The 13,569-nt window shown below is 38.3% G+C and overlaps 1 protein-coding gene across 1 annotated transcript in view; it reads right to left on the bottom strand.

The window, feature by feature from the left end:
* The window catches only part of LOC126175761 (probable helicase with zinc finger domain), a 166,564-nt gene that overhangs the window by 119,916 nt on the left and 33,079 nt on the right, over positions 1-13,569 (bottom strand). Inside the window, exons 3-4 of the mRNA XM_049922733.1 lie at positions 12,754-12,951; positions 12,017-12,569 (exon numbers count right to left, since the gene is read on the bottom strand). Coding sequence (XP_049778690.1) covers positions 12,017-12,569; positions 12,754-12,951 — 751 coding nt within the window. The remainder of the gene's footprint in view (positions 1-12,016; positions 12,570-12,753; positions 12,952-13,569) is intronic.

The following is a 13,569-nucleotide window of genomic DNA, read 5'->3' as shown; positions in this document are numbered from 1 at the left end:
TTAACAACATCATGTGAAACAGGAGATACCAAGATACCAAGGAACAATTAGAGCATGAGATGGCAGAATGCAAAAGCAAGATAACAATACACAATGAAAATGTATGGACATGCATAAAAAACACACAAGAGACTTACAACACATGTGAACGAAAACAATGAAGATACTTAATATAAGTATGACCCCCCCCCCTTTTATGAACCACGAACCCTGGAATTGGTGAGGAGACCTGCGTGCCTCAGCAATACAGAATACAGATACCGTATTTACTCGAATCTAAGCCGCACTCGAATCTAAGCCGCACCTGAAAAATAAGACTCGAAATCAAGGAAAAAAAAAAATTTCCCGAATCTAAACCGCACCTGAAATTTGAGACTCAAAATTCAAGGGGAGAGAAACATTTTAGGCCGCACCTCCAAATCAAAACAAAGTTGGTCCATTGTAATATGAGACACAATTTAGGTTGAATGAATGACGATACAGCTACAGTAGTTTGGTTCGAGTCATAAACTTAGCAGTTAAGCTATACCAGGTAGCCATTGCTGTGTGTCAGGCGCTCCGTCCGGATTTATACGGGTACCCTTCCTTTTTCACGTGCTTCACCTGGTTTGAATTGATTGCTTGTTTTTCTTTGATCTGATAAGTGCCGTTCTCTTTGTTATAGATGTTTACATCACTCTAAGCTGAAAATGCATTATTGGACTGTGTCATGCATTGTTTGTCGCATTTTGATAATGAGTGTTTACGACCTGTTGCCGCTCGCGGCATGTCTTGCTGTTGTGCGCGCTACCGCCGCTTTCAATTTTAAAAAAAAGAGGGGAGAGAGAGAGAGAGAGAGAGAGAGAGAGAGAGAGAGAGAGAGAGAGAGAGAGGAATCGTCTCATTAGCGAAACAATGACAAGAGACTGTTATTTGTTGTTACTTACACTGCTGCTTTCTTTGATAATAATCAACAGGAACCAAATAATAGACTGCATGTGATAGAAGATGTGAAGGAGAGTTTAGCGAAAATTTTTCTTCGTTTGAACATCTTTGCAGACGCCTCTTTAGTACATTACATTCTGCACAGAAATTACAGTCATCGTAGATTTAAAAATCTAGTCAGTTGCCGTGCTTCATATCTGACTGTATCACTATTCGGCATAAGAATAATACGAATATAAACATGGCATGATATGTATATTCTTCCGCGTTTGCTGTTGTCTCACTCTAGTTTCGTAGTTTATTAGGCAGACAGGATTTAAATGAGATAGCAGCAAACACGAAAGAATATGTGGCAAAATGTTTATATTCGTATTATTCTGATGGTGAAGAGAATACTGCATGTGATTCACAATTCATAAAAGTTTGTATTAGCAACCATCTCTTGTCACAAGTATGAAAAAATTCCGAACGTAGAGTTGGCCATATTAACAAACATCCCAAAGAGTCTTGCCAGTCGGATTTTCGTAGTACACTGAAAGGCTGCTACATTCGAAGATGAACAATACGGAATTTGTATTTACTTCATTGGATAATGTATGAAAGTGCAGTGGTCGAAACTCAGGGCGGAGAAAAAATCTCTTCTTCCACCTTAATTTATTTACTGACGCAGAGGTTTTGGCGCCAGTATTTTATCTTTGTGCCTGCAAAGCATGCCTCTGTAGCACTACATATATTCGACGGCAGCAGTTAATTGTGGCGGCACCTATCAACATTTTACAGAACTTCCGGTTACTTTGCACTCTATTCTAAGCCGCAAGCGGTTTTTGGATTACAAAAACCGGAAAAAAGTGCGGCTTAGATTCGAGTAAATACGGTAGTCGTTCCATAGGTGCAACCACAACAGATGGGTATTTGTTGAAAGGCCAGACAAATGTGTGGTCCCTGAAGAGGTGCAGCAGCCTTTTCAGTAGCTGCAGGGGCAGCAGTCTGGATGACTGACTGATGTGGCCTTCTAACATCAACCAAAACGCCCTGCTGTGCCGGTACTGTGAACGGCTGAAAGCAAGGGGAAACTACAGCCATAATTTCTGCTGAAAGCATGCAGGTCTACCGTATGGTTACATGACGATGGCATCATCTTGGGTAAAATATTCCAAAGGTAAAATAGCCCCCCCATTACAATCTCTGGGTGGGGACTACTCATGAGGATGTCGTTATCAGGAGAAATAAAACAGGCATTATATAGATCGGAGTGTGGAATGTCAGATTCCTTGATCGGGCAGGTAGGTTAGAAAACTTAAAAAGGGAAATGGATAGAGTAAAGTTAGGTACAGTGGAAATTAGTGAAGTTCGGTGCCAGGAGGAACAGCACTTTGGGTCAGGTGAATACAGGGTCATTAATACAAAATCAAATAGGGGTAATGCAGGAGTATGTTTAATAATGAGTAAAAAGATAGGATGCGGATAAGCTAGTACGAACAGCACAGTGAACACAGCATTGCAGCCAAGATAGACATGAAGCCCACATCCACCATGGTAGTCCTAGTTTATATGACAACTAGCTCTTGAGGAAATGTATGTTAAGATAAAAGAAATTATTTAGACAGTTAAGGGAGCTAAAAATTTAATAGGCAAGGGGGACTGGAATTCGATATTAGGAAAAAGAAGAGAAGAAAAAGCAGTAAGTGAAAATGGACTGGGCAAAAGGTGTGAAAGAGGAATCCACCTGGTGGAATTTTGGATGGAGCATAATTTAATCATAGCTAACACTTGCTTTAAGACTCACGAGAGAAGGCTGTATATGCGGAAGACACCTGGAAACACCAGAAGGTATTAAGATTGATTATATTATAGCAAAACATAGATTTTGGAACCAGGTTTTAAATTGTAAGACATTTCCTGGGGCAGATGTGGACCATAATTTATTAGTTATGAACTGCAGATTAAAACTGAAGAAATTGCAAAAAGGCAGGAATTTAAGGAGATGGGACCTGGAAAAACTTGGAAGAACCAGTGGTTGTAGAGGATTTCAGAGGGAGCACTGGGGAACGATTGACAAGAACAGAGGAAAGAAATATGTCAGAAGAAGAATTTTATAGTTAACAGTGCAGTCACAAACCCAGAAGAATTTTATTCACCAAGAATGGGTAGCTTTGAAAGGTGAAATAGTGAAGGAACCAGACTCTCTAATATGTAAAAAGACGAGTTCTAGTAGAAATCCTTGGGAGCAGAAATCCTTGGGTAACACAAGAGATATTGAATTTAGTCGATGAAAGGAGAAAATATAAAAATGCAATAAATGAAGTGGGTGAAAGGGAATACAAATGTCTAAAAAGAGAAATCGACAGGAAGTGCAAATTGGCTAAGCAGGAACGGCTAGAGGACAAATGTTATGATGTAGAAGCATATATTACAAGGGGTAAGATACATACTGCCTACAGGAAAATTAATGACAGCTTCAGAGAAAAGACAACCACCTGTACGACTAGCAAGAGCTAATATGGGAAACCAGTCCTAAGCAAAGAAGGGAAATCAGAAAGGTGAAGGAGTATATATAGAGTCAATACAAGGGAGATGTAGTTGAACGCAATATTAATTAAATGGAAGAGGGCATAGAGGAAGATGGATATGAAACTGCATAAAGAATTTGACAAATCACTGAAAGACTTCAGTCGAAACGAGGTCTCAGGAGTAGACAAAATTCATTAGAGCTACTGATAGCCTTGGGAGAGCCAGCCAAGACAAAACTAGTGAGAAAGATGTATGAGATACGTGAAATAACCTCAGACTTCAAGAAGAATATAATAATCCCAATTCCAAAGAAAGCAGGTGCTGACAGGTGTAAAAATTATTGAACTATCAGTTTAATAAGCCACAGCTGCAAAACACTATCATGAATCCTTTACAAAAGGATGGAAAAACGTAGAAGCCGACCTCGGGGAAGATCAGTTTGTATTCCAGAGAAATGTAGGAACACGCGAGGCAACACTGACCCTCGAACTTCTCATAGAAAATAGGTTGAGGAAAGGCAAACCTACGTTTATAGCACCTGTAGACTTAGAGAAAGCTTTCGACACTGTTGCCTGGAACACACTCCTTCAAATTCTCAGGGTGGCAGAGCTAAAATACAGGGAACAAAAGGCTATTTATAATTCATACAGAAACCCGATGACAGCTGTAAGAGCTGAAGGGCACAAAAGGGAAGCACTGGCTGAGAAGCGAGTGAGACAGGGTTGTAGCATATCCCCGATATTATTCAATCTCTATACTGAGCAAGCAGTAAACAAAACAAAAGAAATATTTGGATTAGGAATTAAGGTCCAGGGAGAAGAAATAAAAACTGTGAAGTTTGCCAATGACATTGTAATTCTGTCAGAGACAGCAAAGGCTTGGAACAGCAGCTGAATGGAATGAACAGTATCTTGAAACAAGGATATAAGATAAACATCAACAAGAGCAAAATGAGGATAATGAAATGTAGTTGAATTAAATCAGGTGATGCTGAAGGAATTAGGTTAGGAAATGAGACTCTTAAAGTAGTAAATGAGTTTTGCTATTTGGGAAGCAAAATAAAGGATGACGTTCGAAATAGCGAGGATATAAAAGGTAGACTGGCAGCGGCAAGAAAAGCTTTTCTGAAGAAGAGAAATTTGTTAACAATGAGTATAGATTTTATTTCTGAAAGTATTTGTATGGAGTGTTTGGAAGTGACACATGGACAATAAACAACTTAGACAAGAAGAGAATAGAAGCTTTTGAAATGTGGTGCTACAGAAGAATGCTGAAGATTAGATGGGTCAATCACATAACTAATGAGGAGATACTGAATATAAATGGAGAGAAGAGAAATTTGTGGTACAACCTGAATAAAATAAGGGATTGGTTGGTACGACACATTTCTGAGACATCAAGGAATCACCAACTAAATACTGGAGGGAGCGTGGGGGTTAAAATTCATAGAGGGAGACCAAGGAATGAATACAGTAAGCAGATTCAGAGGGATGTAGGTTGCAGATGAAGAGGCTTGCACAGGATAGAATAACATGGAGAGCTGCATCACGCCAGTCTCTGGACTGAAGACCACAACACCACCCCATGAGATTCAAATAAAAAACTTTACCCATGGGCATACTTTAAAAACTGATAATTGTACTAATTTCTGACTGTCACTCCCACTCCAGCAATGGTATGTATCAACCAGCAATTTATCTACAGAAGAGTGGTTGCCTGTGTTCATTTTCTACATGTTGCTTCTATTTGAAATTTATGTAACTATATTAAAATAGAATAAAAATACAAACACAAAAAACATGAAAATATGGCAATACAATCAAACAAATAAGTCAATGCTTCATATTTCAGTAGTTTTTTTTATGTTGCTATCATGGACTGTGGTCTGAAGATTAGTTTGATGTATCTCCACACTAGATTATCCTGTGCAAACCTCTTCAGCTCCAAATATTTCTTGCAGCTTATATCCATTTGAACCTGCTAACTGTATACATCCTTGGCTCTCCCTCTACAATTTTTACCTCTCACACTCCCATACAATACCACACTGACAATTCCTCAGAATGTGTCCTATCAGCCAATTCAGTCTTTTGGTCACATTGTGGCATACATATCTTTGTTCTCCAATCTGATTCAATAATTTCTCATTAGTTACACAACCTATCATCTAATCTTCAGGATTCTTCTGTAACACCACTTTTCAAAAGCTTCTGTTCTCCTTTTGTATGAGTGGCTTATCGCCCATATATCACTCCTGCACAACGGTATACTCCAGCCAAATATCTACAGAAAAAACTTCCCAACACTTACATTTATATTCGATATTAACAAGTTCTTTTTTTTCCCAGAAATACCTTCCTTGCTATACCCAGTTTCCATTTAATATTATCACTTACAAAGTGTAGGTGTGGTATTATAAGGTCATAAGAGGATACCCTGTTAGACATAAGCTAGGTGAGGGCAAACTCTTTGCAGTAAGAAAAACCTTTGAGTGACCTGCCTATTTCTACTCTCCTAATAAAAACACTTTCTCATGTGTGTTTCCATAAAAGGGAATCTGAAGTTCCACAATATGTTTAGCCTCCAATGCCACAAAACTGAGAGAGAGAGAGAGAGAGAGAGAGAGAGAGGGGGCGGGTGGCAGGTGGAGGAGGATTTGTCAGTTCTCCCAAGAAGAGCTTTGCCTGGAACCTTTGCTGTTAATCACCATTTCTGATGTGCCTACTCCTGCTCTATTTGGAAAGTTCTGATTTATCTTCATACAGGTTCTCTGTGTATGTCAAGATAAAGATCTGTTATGTAATCTAATCTTTCCATATGACGAAAAACTTCTCATTATGGAGACCACGTAAACTGCAGCAAAATCGTAATTTCTGCAGTCTATGTCCGTATTTAGAAAACACCACCAATAGTTTTATTGCAATGATGTTACACCTATAACCTGTCACTGTCTTATAAGCTTTCTCTGAATATACAGACATAGCTTTACCTTTTTTCATTGTATGTTTTAAAATAAGTCTTAGGTTCAGTATTGATTCGCATGTTCCTACGTTTCTGTGGAACCCAAACAGATCTTTCACAAGGACTTTGTAAATAATTCATGTTAGTATTTTGTAACCACGACTTTTTAAATGGATGGTTCAGTTAATATTCACACCGATCAGCATGCACCTACTTAAGAATTAGTATTATTATATTCTTCTTTAAGTCTGGTTTGCCAGTCTCTGATAGAAATACTATGTCAACGGCAAACCTTATACCGTATTTACTCGAATCTAAGACGCACTCGAATCTAAGCCGCACCTGAAAAATGAGCCTCGAAATCGAGGAAAAAAATTTTCCCGAATCTAAGCCGCACCTGAAATTTGAGACTCGAAATTCAAGGGGAGAGAAAAGTTTTAGGCCGCACCTCCAAATCAAAACAAAGTTGGTCCATTGTAATACGAGACACAATTTAGGTCGAATGAATGACGATACAGCTACAGGAGTTTGGTTCGAGTCGTAAGCTTAACAGTTAAGTTTTACCAGGTAGCCATTGCTATACGTCAGGCGCTCCGTCCGTATTTATACGGGTACCCTTCCTTTTCACGTGCTTCGTCTGGTTTGAATTGATTGCTTATTTTGCTTTGATCTGATAAGTGCCGTTTTCTTTGTTATAGGTGTTAACGTCACTCTGAGCTGAAAATGCATTATCATGCATTGTTTGTCTCATTCTGATAGTGCGTGTTTACGGCCTGTCGCCACGCGCGGCATGGCTTGCTTTTGTGCACACTACCGCCGCTTACAATTAAAAAAAAAGAAAAGAGAGGAATCGTCTCGCTAGCGAAACAATGGCAAGAGACTGCTATTTGTTGTTACTTACACTGCTTTCTTTGATAATGACCAACAAGAACCAAATAATAGACTGCATATGATAGAATATGTTCTGAACGAGAGTTAGGCGAAAATTTTTCTCCGTTTGAAAATCTTTGCGGCCGCTTCTCTAGTACGTCAAATTCTGCACAGGAATTAGTCATCTTAGATTTAAAAATCTAATCAGTTGCCGTGCTTAATTTCTGACTGTATCACTATTAGGCATAAGAAAAATACGAATGTAAACATGACACGATACGTATATTCTTCCGCGTTTGCTGTTGTCTCACTCTAGTTTCATAGTTTATTAGGCAGATAGGATTTAAATGAAATAGCAGCAAACACGAAAGAATACGTGGCATAATGTTTACATTCATATTATTCTTATGGTGAAGAGAATACTGCATGTGATTCACATTTCGTCAGGTTCCTATTAGCAACCACCTCTTCTCACAGGTAGTAAAAAATTCAACACGTAGAGTTGGCCATATTGACAAACATCCCAAACAGTCTTGCCAGTCGGATTTTCGTTGTACATTGAAATTCTGCTACATTCGAAGATGAACAATACGGAATTTGTATTTACTTCGTTGGATAATGTACGAAAATGCAGTGGTCGAAACTCGGGGAGGAGAAAAAAGGTCGTCTTCCACCTTTTTTTTTTTTAATTTATTTACTGACGCAGAGATTTTGGCGCCAGTATTTATCTCTGTGCGTACAAAGCATGCCCTTGTAGCGCTACATATATTCGACGGCAGAAGTTAGTTGTGGCGGCACCTACCAACATTTTTCAGAACTTCCGCTTGCTTTGCACTCGATTCTAAGCCGCAGGCGGTTTTTTGGATTACAAAAACCGGAAAAAAAGTGCGGCTTAGATTCGAGTAAATACGGTAGTTTTTATTTTTTCCTCTTCTTTGACACATACCACGTGGGATACTTTTGTCATAACTGGTTCTCCCAAGGATCTCAAGAGTTCTGAGGGAATGTAGTTTGCTGCAGGTGCCTTGTTTTGACTTATGTCTTTCAGTGCTCTGTTAAATTCTTTTTGCGATGTTAGTTCTCCCATCTCTTCATTTACTTCCTCTTCTCTAATACTGTCTTCAAGTTCATTTCCCTTGCATAGATCTTTTAAACATTTCTGCCATCTTTCAGCCTAATCTTCTTGGCTTACAAGGGAAACTCCCCACTGAAACCCCCTTAGATTTAGTGGTAAGATGGCCCACAGGATAGTCCGTCAAAAACTGAACACAGATCAAGCATGAGAACAGGAAGAAATTGTACTAAACTGTGAAAAAAAGCAAAATGGAAACAGTGAATGGTCCAAGAATAAGGAGTGCAATAAAGAGCAACCTTCGATAGCAATGACGTCATCAGTAAGTGGTCATGGTGTTGGGAATGCCAAACGGGCAAGCCACATTCGAAGCTCCCTCGTGAGATTTATTTTTTATTTTTAATTTCTCACAACATTATGAACTGCCTGTCCGCTCACTGCAGTGTTTGCTCTTTTTTTGTAGTCTTAGCAGTTGTCATACTATACACTGGTTATAGAATATGAGTCATGTGGTAAGAATACATTACCGTCACAAGTAAGCATGGTGAATAGTGAGAGCAGGTGAGATACCACATAGACATCCCACAGAAATGAAAACAACACATAAACAGGTGTGAACTATGTTAAAAACAAAGGAATTCGAGAGTAAAAATTTCCAAAACAGAATGCAGCTTTAAAAGTGTTAAAATGTGTGTTTTGATAGAGCACATAGAAACTATGTGATTGTGAAACTGTTGCATTCATCTGTTGCAGCTTATGTGACGAACTATTATGTTTTAACTTACCAAACGAGAAAGCGTTGGTATGTTGATAGACACAATAAAAAACACAAACACACACACAAATATTCAAGCTATTCGCAACCCCTGGTTGCTTCATCAGGAAAGAGGGAAGGAGAGGGAAAGACGAAAGGATGTGGGATTTAAGGGAGAGGGTAAGGAGTCATTCCAATCCCGGGAGTGGAAAGACTTACCTTAGGGGGGAAAAAGTACAGGTATACACTCACAAACAAACAAACACACACACAAACAAACACACACACACACACACACACACACACAACTTTTTATATATAGTTTTTATCTATTTTTTTCCCACGTGGAATGTTTCCAACTATTATAAACTATTATGTTTTCATCATTTCCTTGGATCACATTCACATTCATATGAACACCTATAGTGGGCAAGAAGCCATATCTCACTCACCAGTCATACAAATTAGGTGTTTCGATAAGGGATTCCTATCATAAGACACACATACTGTCATTAGTGTCATGTTTGACACACCAGACCTGTTTTTCAGTGGAGAATTCGGTTGACTTATTGCTATGTCATCAAACATTTGCAGTTCTCATTCTAAAGCTACTTCCTTTTGGCTGCTAATAGAATAGTTGTGCAGAATCAACTGTCATAGGTCCCTACCTGACACCTCGCTGTCATTACAACATGATACAGACACAAATTTTAAAAAAAGCGAAGAAGAAGAAGAAGAAGAAGAAGAAGAAGCAGAAGAAGGTTTGAACACAGCTCCGCCATTTGGCAGTCCAACACCATAACCACTTAACCAGGACACCATTTCTCTTAGGAACTGTTCTATCTTGCACTTATTATTCTTGGACCATTTCTATTTTGCCTTTTTTTTCTTCTTCTTCACAATCCAGTACACATTCTTCCTCTTTTCATGTTTGATCTGTGTTCAGTTTTTGACAGGCTGTCCACTGGGCCCTCTTACCACGAACACTGAGGCAGCTGTGGTGAGTTTATCTTGTTAGTACTGGCTTGTTATCTGACCTCTTGATATTCATACAGCTCCTCCTCTTTTCTCCAGAGATTTCGAGCAGGCTTCTACACCTTTGTATTTCTCCTCTAGATATGCCTGCTTTGCCATTTTGCACTTTCTGTCAATCTCATTTCCTTGAGGCATCTGTATTCTTTTGTGCCTGCTTCATCTGCAATACTTTTTTGTATTTTCTCATTTTGTCAATTATATTCAGTGTCTCTTCCATAGCCCAATGATTTCTACTGGGTCTTTTGTTCTTGCCAGTGCCCCATCAACATTACATTTTTATCTCACTTAATGAACTGTATGATTTCATTTATCTCATGATACATTTTTCTTCAATCTTTGTCATCCAAAGGCCTTATATACAACTGACACACAGAGCTTACTGCTTATAATTTGTATTGCTGTGGTGGGTTTTTGGCTTTGTATTTATCTTTACTATGAAAATGTGTTCAGTATGATGTTCATGGTACTACATACACAATTCTATTTTCTTATTCATTATTAGTCCCAATCCTGCATTTCTCTGATTTAGTGTTGATAACCCAGTACTCAATGGTGAGAATTCCTATTCTACCTCCCACTGCACTTCATTAATTCGACTTACATCAACTTCAATCTATCCATTTCTCTTTTCAAATTCTCTAATTTACCTAACCAAGTATAAGTTTCTAATATTCCACACCACAATCTGTAAAATCACAGAGTTTATCTCATCTGATGACAATATTCTTCTGAGTAGTCCCAACAATGAGACTTTACTGATCAGCATTTGTAAAATAACTGCCATGAGCTCTCAAGTAGTAGCTTGTATAGGCAGCAGAAAACATGCCAGGAAACAGGTCATCTTTTGCACATTTGGTGCCTCACACTGCAAAACACTAGAAAATGTACAACAACACTTTTCTGCATACTGTAGATGTATTGGGGTAGGGGTGGAGGGTGCCTTTTGTCTTCCACAAATATGGTATCGCATGGTATTCTGAGCTGGTGGGGTTACGTTATACAAATGGTAAAGCACTCTAAACTGAAAATTTTGAAATAAGGAACAAGCTGATGGAATTTCAGACATGCATTTCACGTATGTGCACAAGGATGAAATATCAACAAAGTTTTTTACGTGCAGGAGTCATCCTAATAGGAAGAAATATATCACATTGAAATGGAACTTATAAGAAACTTGGTCATTTAAGCTACACAGAGCTGGCCAAGATTCTCAATACCCAGCTTTTCACACAGTAGAAATCTGAGGAGCTGGTGTTGGATTGTGTGGGAGAAGATTCTTCAATAGACAGCCATTAACTTCCCATGAAGTTCACAGTTTGAAGAACACAGTATGGAGATTACTGGCGGAACAGAAATTACATCTTTATCATAAACAATGTGTGTAGGTAATTAGGCGAATTGATTTTAAACCTCGAGTTCAGTTCTGTCAATGAATTATGTTGTAATACAAACACTGAGAGTAGGGTAGCACTACAAAGTGTTACTAAGTGTTCAAGTTTTTCTACAGTGTGCTAGTTGTTTATGTCAAACAGAAATTTATCATTCGTGTCAGACCATTAGTTCCTCAACTTGCAGTACTCAGTTTAAGATTCTTTGCCATTTGTGTAATTTTCATCTTGAAGGTTTGGAAAACTGCTTATCTACTCTCAGCTGCAATGTAGAGCCATTCCATTCCTTTTGTACATTAAAAAGAAAACAAAACAACTCTAAGCAAAAATAACTGATATTTTTTTATAAAAATATCTAACACTCTTATCATGCTTCTAAGACCTGCCAAGATCTAGATTGTAACAGCAGCTCACCAGTATATTAGGTTGTTTCAAAGCAACACAATGTATTTAACATATTCTAATATAGAATCCTTTTTAAAATTAGTACTGACGACAAACCTGCTCATAGCGTGCCATTTCCTCGACACACAGCAGTTCATGCATGCGTGCTCTGTAATTGTTTCGTGTTAACTTCTTTTCAGTTAATGTTGACTGTGTTATAGTGAACGTATCAGCCCGGGGGCTAGGATATGCGCTCAATAAATCTCGTTCACGCTCACCATCATCGGAAGGAACACTGTCTCCATCATCATGTTCATCATTATTATTTCCTGATGGATGTTCAAATTTTATTATCGTGGAATTGCTGGAATCCCAGCGCTCTGCAGACTTCAGTACAATTTCGTGTCGTACTTCACGTACTCTATCAACATCCGTTACTGGTACAACATCAACACATAGATGACGCACCAACACTGGCTCACCCCCTAGGTCAAATACAACAGACTGCCGAAATGTGCCATAAATATCAGTGGCAAACGCAATAATGATACTATGCTCCAGCTGTTGAAAATCATTGTTGTCTGGCAAAGGCCCTGCCGTCCATTCTTGATCATTTGTGGGTACCCACTCCCCAACTTGCTTCCCATCTCTTTCCTTAGTTGAAATATTCCTGAAAATAAATAAAAAGCACATTTTATGAAAGAAAATGTCATATTAATAAATGAACAATGCCTTGTACATTTCCTAGTAACGTACTAAAAATTTTCTGCATAATAAAATCAACTGCTTTATATGAGACTATCTAGGATTTTTTCATACATAGCTACTGTTTTAAGTATACTTGAGACACCAACCTGATGGAGAAATGATTTCGATGGGCATCTTGCAGCAGGGCAATGACATGGAGCCTTTGGCTTGTGTGGAGCACAAATTTCCACTCTTTATGACTAACTTTTGATGAAATAGTTGTGATAAGATCTGCTGAACAACTATCTTCCACTCCTTCCAACTTTTCCCGCATAACTTTCTCAGGGCTTGGTGCTTGTATCCACCTGAAACAGTAGTAACATTTTCTATGTAAGTGATATCACATATGTACTGCAACACACCTTCAGAAATTTTGTATATTTGATTAGTTAATTAAGAAAAGTAAAAATTGAAGAATTTCATGTTACAAAAGTTTCAATATATCCTTCATAGTACAATGTGAACAATTACGACAAAATAGCCGAAATGGTCATATGCACAGACATCAGCAACACATTTTTTTTAGACTTATTAAAGCTTAAATACAAATAAATTAAGATATTAAAACACATGGTGGTGATGTCAGGCATGTTAGTGATGACCAGCAGATTTTTCAGAGCAAGACACAACTGATGAGCAGAAAACTCTTAATACTGTACACAGTCACTTCAGCTATAGTTATTAGAGCTTTACAATGAAAACATCCACAAAGCACCAAGCATTTAAATGCTAAGGCTGTTTCAAATTGGTAAGAGGAAAATTAGTAGATGCAATCAAAAATATCTATTTGCTCTTCACTACGCATTTAGAGGTCCATTTAAGGGGGAGGAGATTATGATTTCATTGACGACAGGTCATTAGAGACTCAGCACAAACTTGAATTAGAGAAGGATGGTGAATGAAAGTGGCTGTGCACTTTCAAA

This window comes from Schistocerca cancellata, chromosome 3 (genome assembly GCF_023864275.1).
Source record: "Schistocerca cancellata isolate TAMUIC-IGC-003103 chromosome 3, iqSchCanc2.1, whole genome shotgun sequence".
NCBI classification, from domain to species: domain Eukaryota; kingdom Metazoa; phylum Arthropoda; class Insecta; order Orthoptera; family Acrididae; genus Schistocerca; species Schistocerca cancellata.
Note: the sequence above shows the minus strand (reverse complement) of the source record. Positions and strands in the feature narration are given on the sequence as shown.